Source organism: Mobula hypostoma, chromosome 3 (genome assembly GCF_963921235.1).
Source record: "Mobula hypostoma chromosome 3, sMobHyp1.1, whole genome shotgun sequence".
In the NCBI taxonomy this organism is placed as follows: Eukaryota; Metazoa; Chordata; class Chondrichthyes; order Myliobatiformes; family Myliobatidae; genus Mobula; species Mobula hypostoma.
The window spans coordinates 217,920,537-217,939,327 of record NC_086099.1 but is presented as its reverse complement, the minus strand read 5'-3'; the positions used below and the strand labels follow the sequence as shown (position 1 = coordinate 217,939,327).

The window sequence follows — 18,791 nt, the reverse complement described above, 5'->3', positions numbered from 1 at the left end:
TTGTACAGGAAACACTAAACATTAATATGCAGATTCATCAAGCAGAGGGGAAGACAATGAGGATAAATTCACACAGCATGGTGGCGTAGCGGATAGTTTAACACTATTACATTGCCAGCAATCACCAATCAAGATTCCATTTCTGCTACCATCTATAAGGACTTTGTATGTTCTCCCCATGCCCAAGTAGTGGGGTTCCTTCAGATGCTCCAATTTCCAATGATGTATGGTTTGTGTTAATGAGTTGTGGGCTTGTTTTGTTGACACTGGAAGTGTGGCAACATTTGCTGCCCTAATGTTGCCCTCACCCTGATGGCCAGCTTCGTGTGTGGCTGCATCAGGTTATGTGTAGAACCCAGGTATGTGGGCACCAATTACCACTATGTACCTGTCACCCTGGCTACGAAGGATGGGTCTGGCTCCACTCCTGCGCAATGCTACAATCAGCTGGTCATTGCCGCCATACCTGTCCGTAGAAAAGTTCTTCCAGGAGAACTCCTTTGACCACAGGGCCATCAGGCAGTGGTCGGCACGTAATATCCTGCAGGCATTGCAGGAGCAGGACGTGATGGACACAGTGGGGTGGTTCCCTGAGCAGACCGTCCAGTACATCTGGCAAATTGCCTCATCGCCAGATCTCACCAACAGGCACCAGGACCTCTCCTGGCTGGCGGTGAGAGGGGCCCTCCCTGTCAGATCTCTCCTGTACGCCCGGAACGTCGTCTCCACACCCCACTGCTCACGGGAGGACTGCGGTGAGAAAGAGTCTGTGACCCACCTCTTTGCACACTGTCAGTTCGCAAAGAAGGTGTGGAGGAGGATGGATGGGCTAGTGTCACGTTTCATCCCCAGCAGCTGCGTAACAGAGGACTCTCTGATCTACGGGCTGTTCCCGGGGACGCACACGGAGACCAACATCCGGTGCTGCTGGCAGATCATCAACTCGGTGAAAAACGCTCTTTGGTCGGCCCAAAACTTGACGATCTACCAGCACATGGAGATGTCCATGGGAGAATGCTGCCGATTGGCACATTCTCGGCTGCAGGAGTACGTGCTGAGGGATGCATTGAAACTTGGTGCAGCCACCGCAAGGGCCCGGTGGGGAAGGACCACGGTATAGGTTTCTTCACCCGTGGGAGTGGGAGGGGTCAGGTGGCGGGGAGTATACCCCTCAACAATGATGTGGTAAGGTGAATAACTGGAGTGCCACGTGGGTGGCCAAAAGTATGGATATGTACAGACCATAATGGAAACGTATGTAAAGGATGGAAAGTTATTGAATGGTTTATAGTATATAATTTTATTTTTGAATAAAGTATATTTTGGAGAAAAAAAAACATTTGCTGCCCAACACAATCCTCACAGATTTGATTTGACTCAAAATGACACATTTCACTCTGTTTCAATGTACGTGTGACAAACAAAACTAATCTTTAAATTCTCTGTTTGCTTTTATTGCAAGCCAAGCCAAAAAAACACTGCATGAGTTTGTTCACAGTGTTAACTACTTGAATTAAATTCATTATTATAGTGACTGAAATAAATATTTGTGATTTATTGAAGTTTGACAGGTAGCTGTCCATTTTCTGGTGAAAATGACAGAATTACACTGTTAAATGTGAAAGATGGATCCTTCTCATGGAATTCACATGATTTGGAATGTACAACAGAAGATGCTCGAAGCTTCGTAAGGAGAATAATTAAATTAATTCCAGAGTAAGTTGATATTAGCTTGTGCCTCACTGAAATTACAGCATGCTGCTTGCTTATTTATTCACATTTTCCCATTTAAATAGTGAAGAAATGTTGTTGAGGTTTTTAACTTGCAATCAAAGAGCACTACAGCACATAAACAGTACCTTCAGCCCATCTAGTCCATGCCAAGCTGTTATTCTGTCTAATCCTATCGATCCGCACCAGGACCAAAGCCTTCCCATCTAAACTTTTCTTAAAACTAACCAAACCCACTTCCACCACTTTCACTGGCAGCTCGTTCCACACTAGCATCACCCTCTGAGTGAAGCAGTGTCCCCTCAGATTCCCCTTAAATATTATATTTTAAATAGAAAAGTTTGTAACTTATGTCATTTTGGTGTTTTTCATGAGTTATATCATAAAACAATTTAATTTGTATTAGCTTAACTTGGCTCCATAGTCCACCCAGGAGCAAAGGGCCGATTCCTGTGATGTAATCTTCTGTGTACTTTGTTTGTTCTATTCTTAACATGTTATGGTCACCTCAGTTAAAAAATAGGAGTAAACATTTCTAAGACTTTGCGTTATTCTCAGAAAAAGTGCTCAAGACATAATTTACCTGATTCCCAGGACACAGGCGATTTTATAAATTGGCTTTTTGCTGCCAGTTAATAAGTCAGGTTGCAGGCACATGTGTCCTCATATTAAAATTTAAATCCGATGAAATAGCCTAATCCATCTTTTTGTTAGGCAAGGTTATTAAGAGATGTGGATTCAAGGTAAGTCGGTGAAGTTGTGCCCTGCTCTAATTAAATGACATAGTAGCCTGAAGGGACTCAGTAACTTCACGTCCTAAATGGATGGAACTGGTTTGGGAGTTTGCTTCTCAGAGGAGGAGGAATTTCAGGGTCTGCCAAAATGTGGAATTGCTGTGGCTGTGACACCCATACACATAGAAAGGGCCAGGGTTACTTTCTGTCCTGGCCGTTATGTAGCTGTCTTTGGCTCAGTTGCAACTCCTTAGGCTAGCAGGAGAGACAGCTTTGCTCCTCTTGTTCCTGCAAAACAAATGTAAAATGATAATGGCATCAAATTTAGCATGCCAGTTTTCTGAATTAAGCAGGGATGGCCACATGCTGAGGTACAACTCTGTATTTTGTCGGTGATATATTTAATTTCTGTGTAATTATCATAAATAACTGATAGTAGAAATAACTATGTTATTCTAGAATCCACAGTTCTAGTTTTCTTTTTAAGTGATGAAATTATTCAGCCAGTGGGAGATAAAACAAGCAATTTGATTTTATTTTGCTATTGAGTCCCTTTCAGTCTACATGCCATTTAAATTTGTGATCAAACTAGGAATCCATAATAACATGCTTTTCAATGATGAATTATGCTAAAAATATGCAAGAGTCAGGGGAGACTGAGCATGGACAAGTTGATACAAACACTAGATCAGTTGGGAAAGTAACCCCACTAATTAAAGAGTGTGAAATGTAAAATCTGCAGTAACAGGAGCCCTACAGAGGGCTTATTCCTTTTTAATTTGTTTTTGATGATATTTTAAATTGGTCTCTGATGGCTGTTGTTCTTCTGAGTGACCTGCAAGAATCCTATTTCATTTGGGTCTTTTGTTGTGTTTTTTCTCCCTTGATTTTAAACTCAATTATTCTATCCCTCTCCCTCTCCCTCCTCCCTTCCCCCTCCCCTTCTCTCTCTCTCTCTCTCTCTCTCTCTCTCTCTCTCTCTCTCTCTCTCTCTCTCTCTCTCTCTCTCTCTCTCTCTCTCTCTCTCTCTCTCTCTCTCTCTCTCTCTCCTCTCTCTCCTCTCTCTCCTCTCTCTCCTCTCCCCCCCTCCCTCCCTCCCTCCAACTTCACAGATTGGGAGTTTATAGATCATCATGATTCTACGTAAGACTTTTTAACCATGTCTCATCTGTACCTTTGGTCCATCACTTTAATATCCATGAGCCGTCTAAAGTTAGGGGCAACTTCTCTCTATTAGGCTCAATAAACAGTCAGTAACAGCCACAGCTCTATCTTCTTAATCTTCTACCCTGCAAGGAGAACAAACAAAACTTCTCCTATAGCTAAAATTCCTCATTGTGGTACCCCTCTGGATAATTTATTCAAGAAGCCCATCTAGAATGTTCTCAGGAACACACACAAAATGATTGAGGAACTCCCATCCCATCTCTGTTGCTTCATTGGCAACGCTTCAGAAATCAAGACAGTAAACTAAAAGACTTTTTAAAAAGTTCAAAAATTAAAATATGCAACTATTCCATTGACTAAATGGGCTCATTATTATATCAAACATATTAATCAGATGTAAATCTCTGAGGTTATTTAGCTATTAATGCAAGTTTGTTAAACATAGTAATTTGTTCAAGAGCAATTCAATTTCTGTCTTTTAGGGATAGGCCGACAGCTTCTGAATGCTTGAAAGATCGGTGGTTTCAGGTATGTTGTCTGTTTTTGCAAATGACCCAGTACAATACAAATACCAGCTGCACATACCTGCACTGCTGGCATTACTGTCATATCTGTTCCACTATCTCCCCTGCATTGTCTGCATTAGTGATAAACCAGATATCCTCTTAAATAGAACAAGGAAATGGTATATGATGACCATCAAAATCATATTGAAAACTATTTTTGATTAATATACGCACTTAAATTTTTTTCTTTTATTTTAATTGTTACATATATGTAATGCCCTGGTTAAGATTCCTACTGCTATGCTGTGAGGTTGTTTATTTTAGCAGTTTTCTGTAAAAGCAGAGTGTCATGCTGGAAAGAGTGTTTTGGCTTCGGCTAAAGATAAGGAGCCACGTTATCCAATTTAGGAAGGTGTGTCACCCAATCAGGATTGTGGGATGTGAGAGAAAGGTCCAGAGAGCTGTGGAGAAGAGTTTCCTGAAAGGCAGTAGCCGAGTTTGGGGTTTTTTGGCAGGAGCTGTGGAGCAGGGCACAAGGGAAGATGTCACAGAATACCGTTGGAAGGAGAGTCCCCGTTGCAATAAGTGCTTTGTGCAGATGAATGGCTCCGAGGAAAAAGGGCCAATATGCCTGTGAGAGAGCCAGTTTGTTCATGATAGTCTTCAGGGGAATTTTGGAATGTGCCAGGTGCTTTCACGCTGACCGTGGGTCCAGCATATGAGAAAAGAGGTACACCCCCAACTACTTCAGAATGAGCTCCACCATTTTTTTAGATTAGATTAGATCAGATTCAACTTTATGGTCATTGTGCAGATACAAAGCCAATGAAATGCAATTAGCATCTGACCAGAAGTGCAAAAGAATAGTGTTATTTACAAAATAACTGCGAATAAAAAGTAAGTGCTACAGCATACAAATATAAAATTAGTGAGACAGTCCAATATGAGTGCAATACTGCTTAGCGCTGTGATGTGAGTTTCAGCAGGGTCACAGCCTCAGGGAAGAAGCTCTTCCTGTGCCTGCTGGTGTGGGAGCAGAGGCTCCTGTAGCGGATGGGAGGAAAGTAAAACGTCCATGGTTAGGGTAAGGTACATCCTTGATAATGCTTTTCGCCCTGCCCAGGCAGTGTCTATGGTAGATGTTCTCAATGGTGGGCAATTGGGTGTGGATAATCTACTGGACAGTTTTCACCACCCACTGGAGTGCTTCTCCGCAGGAAATAAAGGTGCTGTTGCGCCTTTTTGATCAGGATGGAGGAGTTCAGGGACCAGGTGAGATCATCGGAAATGTGGACATCAAGGAATTTGAAGCTTGATACACGCTCCACTACAGCTCTGTTGATGTAGATGGGGACATGAGTGTGGCTCCTAGTATGCCTGAATTTATGTACATATTGGACTGGTTAAATTGCAATGGGCCCTTTTATTTTTCTTTTCTTTCTGTAACTGTTCGTTAAAGTTGAAAATTTGGTAAATATACTTTTTTTTAATAATCTTATGCAGGTGTTCGATCTGTCATTTCTGGGCTACCGATAATTCTGTATGGGCAGTATTTACACAGCATTCGCTCAAATCCTTTAATGGGAACATCACGGCCTTCCTGTTTAGTTGAACTCCAAATCATACCAACCCTAGATGGATATTGCTTATGAAAGGTGGCCTTGTCACTGCTAAGTTACATTGCTGTTAGTGGAGCCAAGTTAGTGTATGAGCGCCGGTGAGAGGGTTACATATATAAACATATACGAATATAGTTGGTGCTGAAACTTGATTGAACAATTATAGAGCTGATTTTAGTACTGCTAGATGTAAACTATTAGATCCTTGACAAAAATCAGTTTACAAATTATATTGTAGTTATTCTTGAGGATATAAAGCTAATTCAAACTTTCATTCCAGGAGAAACAGAAACTTCAGGAATCAAGTACAATTAATACGAAGAGACTGAAATTCTTTTTATCCAGGGACAAGTGGCAGGTAGGAAGACTTTTGCTATAGTGATGCCTCCCCTGACAGTCATGTTTGAAAGTACAGACTGTTTCAAAGGAGCACCTAACATAAGCCAGCCTGCTTTTCCTTTCATTTATTTAGGGTTAGCCTTTTTGGTGAGTTAGGACACTGAATGCAGAGGTCTATTTTGCTATTCATAATAGAAATTCCAGCATGAAAAAATTCTAAATAATTTATTATCAAAGAATGTATATGTTATCTTGAGATTCATTTCCTTGCAGGCATTTACAGAAAAAAAGGAAATACAGCAGACTTTTATGAAAAATTATACATGAACATGGACAGATGGTGGCATCAATCTGCAGCATGTAACTTTCTTTTATGCTGTACTTTCTTTTTCATTGATCCTGTTTTATAATTAATATTCTGTAGATTTGCTGAGTATGCCCACAGGAAAAAGAATCTCAGGGTTGTATGTGGTGATATGTATGTACTCTGATAATAAATTTTACTCCAAACTTTGAACATGCTTACTGATGAATCGCTGCTGCTCTCGTAGTACTGGACCATAGAAACTTCCACAATGTCTCATGCTGACTATGATGCCCATTTAAACTAACTCCATCTGCCTACTCATAGAAAAATACAACACAGGAACCTGCCCTTCAGCACACCATATCTGTGTCAACTGTGACATCAGTTGAATTAAACCCATTTGCCTGTATTCATGCCTGTTTGTCTGCCTGTCCAAGTGTGTCTTACCCATGGCTATTGTAACTGCTTCCACCACCTGTCCTGGCCCCTACAACTCTCTATGTAAAATTAAACTTGCCTTGTAAATCTCCTTTATCTTTCTCACTGTCACCTTATAAAGTTTTGCCCTCAAGTATTTGACATTTACTCCCTGGATAAAAATAGACCATTTACCTTATCTATGCCTCACACAATTTTTACTTACTGAGGGGTTGTCTTCCAGTCTCCAATGTTACAGAGAATATATAAAACAGGCAGTTTTTTCTTCAAAACTGTTCTTAAGAAAACAGGTTGTTAAACTGTTTTCAACAATCTTTATCACCTTTATTATTTTCAGCGTTCCCTCATGTGTTACAAATCAATACTTGTAATGAGGTCCATTCCTCAACTTCTAGAAGAGTCATCTGAAAGCCATTCTCTTGGTATGCCTCGACACTTGTTCAAGCAAAGCAATTCATCAGCATCCAGTGCCTCCTCTTCTGATATAGAAGGTTATACCCAGCAGACAAGTACTTCAGATATCAGTCAGATATTGTCCAATCAATATTCTACAGATGATGGTGACCATTGTGAAACCCAAGGGGCAGTTTCTTTTGTATCAGACATTTTGGATCCAGCTGTCAGAGAGAACATGAAATGTAATTCAGTGCTAACTGGAAGCATTGCTGTGGAGAAACAAGCAATATATGATGAGGATGATGTGAAAGCCCAATGTAACCCTCCTGAAAAATGTGAAGACCTGAGTTTAAGTGCTAACAGAACGAAACATTCTCTTGCTGAAGCAGCCACTGTAGAGACATCAGACTGTTCAAGAATAGAAGTGAAAGCAACTCATAAATTAACACAAGCCATTTCAACTGACAGTGTCCTCACTCCTCAAGCATTAAAAATGGACAGCTTACCACATTCAAACTCCAAACCACCATTCAAACTTTTGCCAAAGCCTAGTCTTATCAAAAGCTCTTTCTATGGCGATAGCCTGGAGAACAGAAATCTTCCCAGTGAGGATGCTCAATATACAACAAATCTTGAAAGAACAAGGAAGCACATTATACAGCCAGGTTACACAAAGGGAGGGATAAGTGAACTATGCCAACCACTGTTGGATTGCCTTCAGATGACTCCACAGGAAAAAGCAGTTAATGACAAAAGATTTGAAGAAACCTCAAGCCACATTTCACAAAGACTGTATAAATCAGCTTCTTGTGATATTGAGGATAAAGTGGCTTATGGACCCAAGAAGAATTTAAGGAAAACCAAGTCATTGGATGAATTTGAAACCAAGACTGTGTTTCAGACTGTAAAAGGGTCTGCAAGTGAATTAATACATCCATGCTTCCAGCATTCAGATCTGTATTCCAATACAAAAGCTATTGGTAAGCCTGTGATAACCTTGTCTACTTCTGTGAGTGGACAAGTATCAGATTGGCAAAAGACAACACTAAGTGACACAATGTGCTCATCTGAAGGAGTCACTTGCTTTACAGGTGTTTTACAATGTCCCACAAAAAATGCTCACACTGAGACAGACCAGTCTTTGTATACTGATGTACCTTTGGAGTCTCTGGAAAAAGAACAGAGCATGGACTCGGAAAAGAAAACCCGTGTTACTGACAACAAAAAATACAATGCAGAGGTGAACTCTAGTGTAGTTACTTCCCTCCAGCATTCAATAGATTTGCAAAACAAGGATCATGAATCTTCACAATCATTTGAAGATGCAGAGAGCTCATCTCACTTTCGACTTCCAGAAATGGAGTCAAACTCAGAGAAGAACCAGAATGATCAAAAGCTTATAAATTCACATTCAAACATGTCAGAAATCAGATCTTTTGACATTAAAGGCTGTACAGATTCAGAGTTGCAGAATGACGTCTCCACTTCTACTGCCTCAGTTGTCACATGTGAACCACAGACCCAGAGTTCAAGTGAGAATGTTTGCACTGATGCAATGAAACCAGATGCAGATTACTTTGACCTGTCAGAACCGTACAGCTATAAACTCCATGATGATCCAGGACCTTCGGTTTTGACTCAAGAGTTTAAAGACAAAAGTACATCACAAACTAAATCCTTGCCTGAGCAGTGCACATTCGAAGAACGGATTGCTTTAAGGCAAACAGATGCCAACAAGGGCAATACTTCACGGCGAAAGTCAGATCGGAGATCAACAACCTCATATGAATTATTACGCAATGAGATTGAACCTGTAAGTGAGTACTTGTTGGATGTGACTGGAACCGAATGGGAATCAGAACTGTTGGAATTACTTAATGGTAGTGATGAGGATGAGATCATGTCCAATATTGAAGAAGGAACATCAAAAGGCACAAGAAAATCTAAGAGAACTTCACTGGAAAGTAAACTATATCAAAGTTTTGAAAGTCTAAGAAAAGCTTTCAAAAGTGAAAAAGAAGGAAGAGCTCCAATTTCTTCAAGTGAAATGAGCCTGATTGTTGGTGAAGACTACGATGAATCAGGTTTGAAGTCTACATCAAAAACATCTGGCAGGTCTGGTCTTTTCAGATTATTCAGTAGGTCTGCTTCAGTGTATTGGGATAAAGATTTTCATGATGGAGATGAAGAAAGAAGTCGACCTTCTTTATCTGCATTTCTAGAGAGAGGAAAGAGTCAGACATTGCCTGCTCGTTTCTCCTGGCAATCTTTGAAAAGCAAGGATTCAGCAGAGAAGCTTGAACTGAGAAGGAAAAAACAACAGTTAAGCAAGATCCAGAGAAGTGCAAGCCAATCTAGAATGGAGTCAGCTGGCAGCCAGTACATGGAAGTTATGAAAGCACCATTAATACCATCCTTAACAACACATAACAAAGGTGAGTACAAAAATATGAGATGTAAAAGTTACTTGGTTTGGAAGTTTTTAAGTGCTTTGTGATTCTGTTCTATTTTGCATTTAGTGAATCGCAAGTTATGAAATTAAAGTCGTGTGTCTAATGATTTATCCTATCATATTATCATGGGTTAATAAGTTGACAGATGATACAAAGGTTGGTGGCAATATGGACAGTGTAGAAGTTTGGCAGGATATAGAACAGTTGCAGATATTGGTGTAGAAAAGGCAGATGAAGTTTAATCAGGCCATGTGTGAGGTGCACTTTGGGAGAACAATCTCCAATTTTTAAGATAAAAGCAGAAAGTACTAGAAATACTCAAGTCAGGCATCATCTGTGAAAAGAGAAACAGTAAATGTTTCAGGTCCTAATGAAGGATTTTGACCCAAAATGTTGACCATCCCTTTGCCTCCCAGATGCTGCTCGACCCTCTGAGTTCTTCCAGCAGTTTATTTTTCACTCCAGATTCCACATCTGCAGTGTCTGCAACATTTCAGTTCAGTGGTCTGCTGTCAGGATGCATAATTAGAAACATCAGCTCTGTTTCTGCCTTCACAGATGTTGTGTGACCTTTTGAGAATTTCCAGCATTTTATGTTCTGATTTCAGATTTATGAAATCTGCAGTCTTTTCTCTTTCAGAACTATTGGCTAGATTCCTGTATAAACAGCAGAGAAAAAAGTTTAGAGATTGCACAGTACAACTCCAATTAAAGAAAAATACTGTATCCAGATATTTTACATTCAACTTTCCCCATTTAAAATGGTAGGAGAATTCTGTAATAATCACATACTTAGGTCAGATCAAATGCTTTCACTTGGTAGCAATTAGAGTAATGTCAAGTATTCCATCATGCTTTGGGAGGAAGAAATGTTGATCAGGAAGAAGCGTTGGCAACCACAAAACAAAGGGACACAATGAAGGAAATACAGGTAATCGACCTGGTCAGTTTCTAGTTGGAACAGGGTTGAGAGAGCTTTACAACCCTGTGGATTGTTCCCTTGTAAGTGTAACGTGCTGTAAGGTTTCACTGCTAATGTAATGGCTGTTTCCCCAAGACGAACAGGAGCTGGGCGAGCCCAGGGGTTACATCAACATCCCACTATGAGCTACCTGGAAGGCAGGTCAAACAGCTAGGTGTAGTTGGGATCTGACATTCTGTGGAAAAGGAAATTGGGCAGATTGCAGGTCTTGAATAAAAAATGGTTAAAATGATTGTAGGGCGGCACCAGCAGCAGTTTGAAGAAGTTAAGGAAACTCATGCTCATATGGATAAGGGTCAAAATTAAGGATCCGTAAAGCAATAGAGAACAAAGCAATGTCTGGAGGTATGTAAAAAAAAGGTATCAAAAGTCGCCTTACAAGATAACCAGCAGCAGTGACTCCAGAGCACAACTACTGAAAAAGATTCGTAGTCGGGGACTCAGAAAACAACTCACCAAGATCGAACCTCGGCCGGGTTCATCAAGAATGGGTAATATTTGAATGCAAGTAGCAAATCTTGGAAGTTATGATGGTAAACTAAAGAGTTGAGCAAGTACCTAAAACTGTTGTGAAACTAAAGAGTTAAAGAACCTATGTGGTAAAGCAAACAACAGGAATTCTGCAGATGCTGGAAATTCAAGCAACACACATCAAAGTTGCTGGTGAACGCAGCAGGCCAGGCAGCATCTGTAGGAAGAGGTGCAGTCGACGTTTCAGGCCGAGACCCTTCGTCAGGACTAACTGAAGGAAGAGCTAGTAAGAGATTTGAAAGTTGGAGGGGGAGGGGGAGATCCAAAATGATAGGAGAAGACAGGAGGGGGAGGGATAGAGCCAAGAGCTGGACGGGTGATAGGCAAAAGGGGATACGAGAGGATCATGAGACAGGAGGTCTGGGAAGAAAGACGGAGGGGGGGGACCCAGAGGATGGGCAAGAGGTATATTCAGAGGGACAGAGAGAGAAAAAGGTGAGTGAGAGAAAGAATGTGTGCATAAAAATAAGTAACAGATGGAGTACGAGAGGGAGGTGGGGCCTTAGCAGAAGTTAGAGAAGTCAATATTCATACCATCAGGTTGGAGGCTACCCAGACGGAATATAAGGTGTTGTTCCTCCAACCTGAGTGTGGCTTCATCTTTACAGTAGAGGAGGCCGTGAATAGACATGTCAGAATGGGAATGGGATGTGGAATTAAAATGTGTAGCCACTGGGAGATCCTGCTTTCTCTGGCGGACAGAGCGTAGATGTTCAGCAAAGCGGTCTCCCAGTCTGCGTCGGGTCTCGCCAATATATAAAAGGCCACATCGGGAGCACCAGACGCAGTATATCACCCCAGCTGACTCACAGGTGAAGTGTTGCCTCATCTGGAAGAACTGTTTGGGGCCCTGAATGGTGGTAAGGGAGGAAGTGTAAGGGCATGTGTAGCACTTGTTCCGCTTACACGGATAAGTGCCAGGAGGGAGATCAGTGGGGAGGGATGGGGGGGACGAGTGGACAAGGGAGTCGCGTAGGGAGCGATCCCTGCAGAACCGCATTCAGGAGAACTTTTAAAACCTGTTGCACTGAGGTAGTTCCACTCTGTTGACCTCAGAAGCCTGGATCCTTTGGTATGAATAAGTGTCACTACCTGGGGTCGGTCTTGGTTATAGTGGATGACCATGATGTCTTCTGTGCCTTGTCATGCCCTTCGCTCTCCATGGAGCATTTGTCGTTCCGCTTTCCTGGCCGCTAGATCTCACTGTACATCTCATCCGCTGGAGCTGACTTCACATGCTAGGACAGACATGTCCCTGTCTCACTAGGATATGAGGCCTCTAGCCACCCTCACCTGGTCTAGCCCTCCTGTAAAGCAGAGTACCGGGGTGTGGCCACTGTCACAATCAAACAGCTACTTGAACCCACCCACAGGTGAGGGCTGAGTGTCCGGTAGGGAGCAAAGGTGAAACAAGCCCCTTCACCAGAGGTCCTACCCTTCCCAGGACACCTCAGTAAGGAAGTGTAGGTGTTAGGCAAAGGTATTGTGTGCTGCATTTAATTTGAAGCAACTTGCAAAACTGTAGGATATAATGTTAGAAAAGCAACACTGAGCAATGTAAACGTTAAATTACAGCAGTAACTATGATACAAGTTACAAAGATGATCAGAATTATTACCTGAATAGAATACTGAAAATTAGTTGACCTAATGAAATAAAATTTGATTTATATTAATCATATTGTAATTTTGCACAGAAAAACAGCAAGTTAACGTGTCCACAGACATTGGTGACAATGCCACTGGTTCCCTGAAGATAAAATCCAGACTGTTTTCATTCAAGCTTCCAGGTTCAAAGTCAAAGGAGAAAGGTATTGTTGAGCAATATAAAATTCTGGTAGTTGTGTTTATTTTTACACAGAGTAACACAAACCTAGTGATGGACTAACTGAGCAATATTTTAGCTGCTAATTAGAAACTTGCTTTAAATTGTTTTTTAATGTAAATAAATATTGTCATACTTTTATTTTAGAAACTGAGTTTTAAAACCCATTTTTTGTTGAAGGCGGTTCATATGCAAGGATTATAAGATTAACAATGTAATAATTTTCTAAATTCTTTATTTAGCTTAGAATGTTAACACATTACATAAAAATACAGGACATTTTGAGTTTATAAAGAGTTACTTGTCATAAGCACATTCCTTTTATATTATGTCACTATCTAATCCCATCCAAAATTCTACTGAAACATACCTAGAGTCATAGAATAGTACACCACAAAAGCAGGTTCTTTAGCCCATCTAGACCATGCCAAACCATTTAAATTACCTACTCCCATTGACCTGCACTGGAACTATAACCCTCCATACTCATACCATCCATGTACCTATCCAAACTTCTCATAAATGTTGAAGTTGAGCTCACATGCACTACTTTTGCTGGCAGCTCATTTCGCACTCTTAAAACCCTCTAAGTTTCCCCTCATGTTCCCCTTAAACTTCTCACCTTTCCCCTTTAACCCGTGACCTCTTGTTGTAGTTCCACCCAGTCTCAGTGCTTGCATTTACCTTATCTATACCCCTCATAATTTTGTATACCTCTATCAAATTTCCCCTTAATCTTCTGTGCTCCAAGGAATAAATTCCTAACCTATTCAATCCTTTCTTAAAACTCGGGTCCTCCAGACCCGGCAACATCCTTGTAAGTTTTCTCCATATTCTAGCTATTTTGAAACCATTTATTCTGACCATCCATAATTGTTTTTCCTTGATGATTCTTTTTCTGAGTGAATGAGTTACGGCAGAATTTCCCTACTTAAATACACCTGTATCCTATTGCTGGAGAGACATTGGTCTCTAATCTAAGATCAAGTGTATCACTTTAGACAATATTAAAACTCCAATTTTGCCAATTTTTATAACCCTAATCAATCTTTGGTTTTTATAACTTACTTTTGAATGGTCAAAGCAGAAAAGAGATCTTCTAATCTTAACCTCACCAATCTAGGACACCCACCTTGCAGCTGCCTCTAATTGACATGTTGTATTATTTCTTAGTGCCCCAGTATTTGAACTCTTTAGTGTGACGGTTTGTGGATATCATTTTTTTCCTAATCGTAAAACATCATGAGGCAGTTTTCTGTTTTGCAGCACCATTATTTTTTGAAGAGCTCCAAAACCAGTCAGTAGTCTTGAGTCAATGTGTGACCCTGACCTGCAGAGCATCAGGTTATCCAAACCCTAAAATCCTCTGGTTCAAAGGTAAGAACTGTTTTATGCTGCACTTTTCATTGCTGATCCAGAAATCAATACACAATGGTTTAGTTTATCAATACAGCGAAGTTCAAGAGCCGTTTTACATTCATGCACAGAACGGGCCCTTTGGCCTATCTTGTCCATTCTAACCTGATCTTCCATTTCCCATCTACCTGCACCCAGAGCTTGTCCCTCCAAACCCCCTGCCCTCTCTCTTGACTAAGAGGTCTTGGTTATTCAGTACACACTTTGCTGACATTCAGTATTCTGATTAAGCGGTGATCTTTGTTGACCTCAGTACTTGAAAGTAATCAGGGCAGAGTGGTCCTTCTAGATGCTCTCCAGCTGTGTGTGTAAAGACTGCAAAGGCCAAACTAGGCTACAAGAGGAACACAAAAAAAAGAGGAGCAGGAGAAGGCTACACAGGTCTTCAGATCTTCCCCACCACTCAATATGAACATTATGCTGCCCTCAACTCACATTTGTGGCAGTTCCCCATAACCCATAGTTGCTTGATCTTTCGAATATTTATCTATCTCCACCTTAAATATATTTAATGATTTGGCTTCCATCACATAGAGATTCAAAGTTCAAATTAAGTTTATTATCGAAGTACATATATGTCACTATATACAACTCTTAGATTTATTTCCTTATGGGCATACTCATAACCAGAACTGAATCAATGAAAGACTGCCCAGTAGGGCTTCAACTAGACTGCAGAAGACAACAAACTATACAAACACAAGAAGAAGAAGAAATAACATAATAATAAATAAATATCGAGAAGATGGAATGAAGAATCCCTGGAAGTGAGTCCATTAGTTTTGGGAACATTTCAGTGATGGGGCAAGTGAAGTTATCCCCTTTGGTTCAAGAGCCTGATGACTAAGGGTAATAACTGTTTCTGAACCTGGTGGTGTGAGTCCTGAGGCTCTTGTACCTTTTTCTTGATGGCAGCAACGAGAAGAGAGCATGACCTGGGTGGTGGGGGTTCTTGATGATGGATGCTGATTCCCTGCGACAGCGTTTCATGTAGATGTGCTCAGTGGCTGGGAGGGCTTTCCCCATGATGGACTGGGCCATATGCACAACTTATTGTAGGATTTTCCATACCGGGCAATGATGCAGTCAGTCAACATACTCTCCACCACACAACTATAGAAGAGTATCCACTGCTATCTGAGAAAAGAAGTTTCTATGCACTTCAGATTTAAATGACCGGCCCCTTATTTTGTAGCCATGTCCTCTTATACGTTACTCTTCCACTAATGGAATCGTCACAACATCTACCCTGTCGATCCCCCTTAGAATATTATATGTTTGAACAAAGTCACCTCCCAATTTTCTATACTCCGAAGAATACAAACCCAAACTGTCTGGACTCTTTTAATAAGACAGCCATCTTATCTCCATCATCTCGTAGTTAATGATCTACACTTCCAGAACAGTCTCCTTATTTGATAATGAGCAATGCACACAAAATGCTGGAGAAACCAGAATGGGGAATGGAAAATGAAAGAAGGGTAAGGGGGAAGCAAGTTAGAGAAATCAATGTATATGCTGTCAGGTTGGAGACCACCCAGATGGAACATGAGTTGTTGCTCCTCCAACCTGAGTGTAGTCTCATTGTAACATAGAGGAGACCATGGGCGGACACATCAGAATGAGAAGTCAAATTGAAGTGGTTTCATTGTGCTGGTTTACCAAAAAGTCAATGTTTCAGAAGAATCCTTCAGTCTTGGCCCGAAATGTTGACTGTTTATTCCTTTCCATAGATGCTGCCTGACTGGCTGAGTTCTTCCAGCACGTTGTATGTGTTTCTCCGGATTTCCAGCATTTAGAGAATCTTATGTGTTAATGTTTAAGAAGAACCTGGTGAAAAAGAAGAAAAATTATCTTAACGTATTTTAAAAATCATTGTTATTAATCCAGCCTTGCACTCCTCCTTTTGAATTCCTCCATAGTTTTTGGGCTGTTTCAAGCTATTATATTGACTTATTCTGAGGATAATTTCCTTTCATTTGTAGATCATTTATTCCCAGTCAGCATAATCAAAGTTTCTCCTCTTATTAAGAAAAAATGTTATCTGAAATTGAAGTGTGCACTCTTGGTCTTTTTTCAATTTAATTCATTTTTCATATAGGTCCTCTGCTTAACAGAACAGCCCTACTATAAAAAATTTACCATTTGCTAAATTGAAGGATACCACTTCAGATGTACAGTATTTCAATTTAAAAATACAGACAAAAGAAATTTTCACATCTATCACCTTACCGACCTAGTACTGGTTTTGTTCATGATTTATGGTTTACTTTTCTTATAGATAACCAAGTGATGCATCGCAGTGACCAAATATTGTTATCAACCACAAGCACCAAATGCCAGCTTTTAACTATTCTAAATGTAGCTGAGGAGAATCTTGGTCGTTATAAATGTGTGGCTGAAAATCACCTGGGCAAAGCTTCAACTTGCTGCTTACTGAACCTTGCAGGTAACTTAATTTTCTGTAGATTGGACTATGACTGATTTTGGTAAGCTCTGGTCAAGATGCTCAGTGTTTTGTGAACAGTTTACCCAATAACCAGATCAGAATCAGAATCATATTTATTATTACTGACAAAGGTTGTGAAATTTGTTTTGCGGTAGCAGTGCAGTGCAATACACAAAAAATACTCTAAATTACAACATGACATATATTTTAAAAACAGATAAATAGTTGTGTAAAAAGAGGGCAAAAATAGTGAGGTAGTGTTCGTAGGTTCATTGTCCTATCAGAGATCTGATGGCTGAGGGGAAGAAGCTGTTCCTAAAACATTCAGGTGTGTCTTTGGGTTCCAGTGCCTCATCCCTGATGGTAGCAATGAGAAGAGAGCATGGCCTGAGTGGTGGGGATCCTTAAAGATGGATGCCACTTTTTGAAGATGTCCTCGATGGTTGGGAGGCTATTGCCTGTGATGAAACTGGCTGAGTCTGCAACTTTCTGCAGCTTTTTCTGATCCTGTGTAGATGCCACTTCATACCAATGCTGTCCACAGTAATCTGTAGAAATTTGCTTGTGTCTTTGGTGACATACCAAAAATCCTCAAACTCCTAAGAAATATAGCTGCTGGCATGCTTTCTTCATAATTGCATCAATTTGTTGGGCCTAGTATAGATCTTCTGAGATGTTGACACCCAGGAACTCCCCACTGCTCTCCCTCTGGTAAGGACTGGTGCGTGTTACCTTAACTTCCCTTTCCTGAAGTCCGCAATCAATTCCTTGGTCTTACTAAAGTTGAGTGCAAGGTTGTTGTTATGACACCATTCAACTGGCTGATTTATCTCATTCCTGTAGGCCTCCTCGTTACCATCTGAAATGCTGCCAACCACAGTTGTCATTGGCAATTTTATAGATGGCATTTGTATTGTGCCTAGCCACACAGTCGTGGATGTAGAGAGAGTAGGACAATGGGCTAAGATAACATCCTAGCCTGGGCTAAGGTGAGGTGCGCCAGTGTTAACAATAAGCTGTAACCTTTGACCTGTGCTTGGAGCTAGGGGTGCAGGATGTACGGGGAATGAGCCAGCATTGCTACTCCTGATGGGACTTCGGGAGAGGAGGGAATAAAGAAGAAAGAAATGGCTTACAAAATGGCTTTAGCCCTTTGATGATGCTCAGATTGTGTCCAATGTTATTTCATAGAAGAAGCAGTTTTAAAAAAAAAGAGCAAGTTCTCAAAAGTCTTCTTTCCCTCTGGCTAATCTGATATTATTTTCTTCATTATAGTTTTACCTTGTTGCCCCGATTCTCCTGAGGTACCACAAGTCTTTGAAGATGGTGCTTTAGTGATATGGAAACCACTTGTGAGCAACATGCCAATAACATACATAGTTCAGTGTCAGAAAAATGGTAAGTAGAGATTTATTCTGTTAGGAGAAAATATCCTCATAATAGCACATAATTAATAAAAAGTGACAATCCCTATGATGTGATTTCTACAGTTAAAACTGTTTAGTCACTAAACTTTAGCGAGAATTAACTGCAATATTAAGTACTTTAAGTGTGAATCCATTGCTGAATATTGAGATACTTTTTAAGGCTGTTTTAAGTTCTTTTGTGTTTGGAAGTTTAAATTTTCTCTTGTAACACACGTGACAGAATCATATAAAATTCCATTCCACACTGTTTCAACATGTTAGCATAATTTTATTGCATTGCATTAGTTGGAAAGCCAAAGACAAATATCCAAAGGAACTGAAGGGTAGCACGGTGATGCAGTGAGTAGAGCCGCTCTTTCACATTGGTTAGAGACCCAGCTTCAGTTCTGACCTCAGATGCTATTTTGTGGAGTTGAACTTTTCCTTGTGATAGCATGGATTTATTCTGGGTAATCCACTCCAGAATCAGGTT

The 18,791-nt window shown here is 40.6% G+C and overlaps 1 protein-coding gene across 1 annotated transcript in view; it reads left to right on the top strand.

Annotated features, from left to right (window-relative positions):
• Window positions 1–1,692, top strand: part of LOC134344536 (striated muscle preferentially expressed protein kinase-like) — a 35,618-nt gene extending 33,926 nt beyond the window's left edge. The window contains exon 11 of the mRNA XM_063044509.1: window positions 1,564–1,692. Coding sequence (XP_062900579.1) covers window positions 1,564–1,575 — 12 coding nt within the window. The 3' untranslated portion in view covers window positions 1,576–1,692. The remainder of the gene's footprint in view (window positions 1–1,563) is intronic.
• The last annotated feature ends 17,099 nt before the right edge of the window (window positions 1,693–18,791 follow it).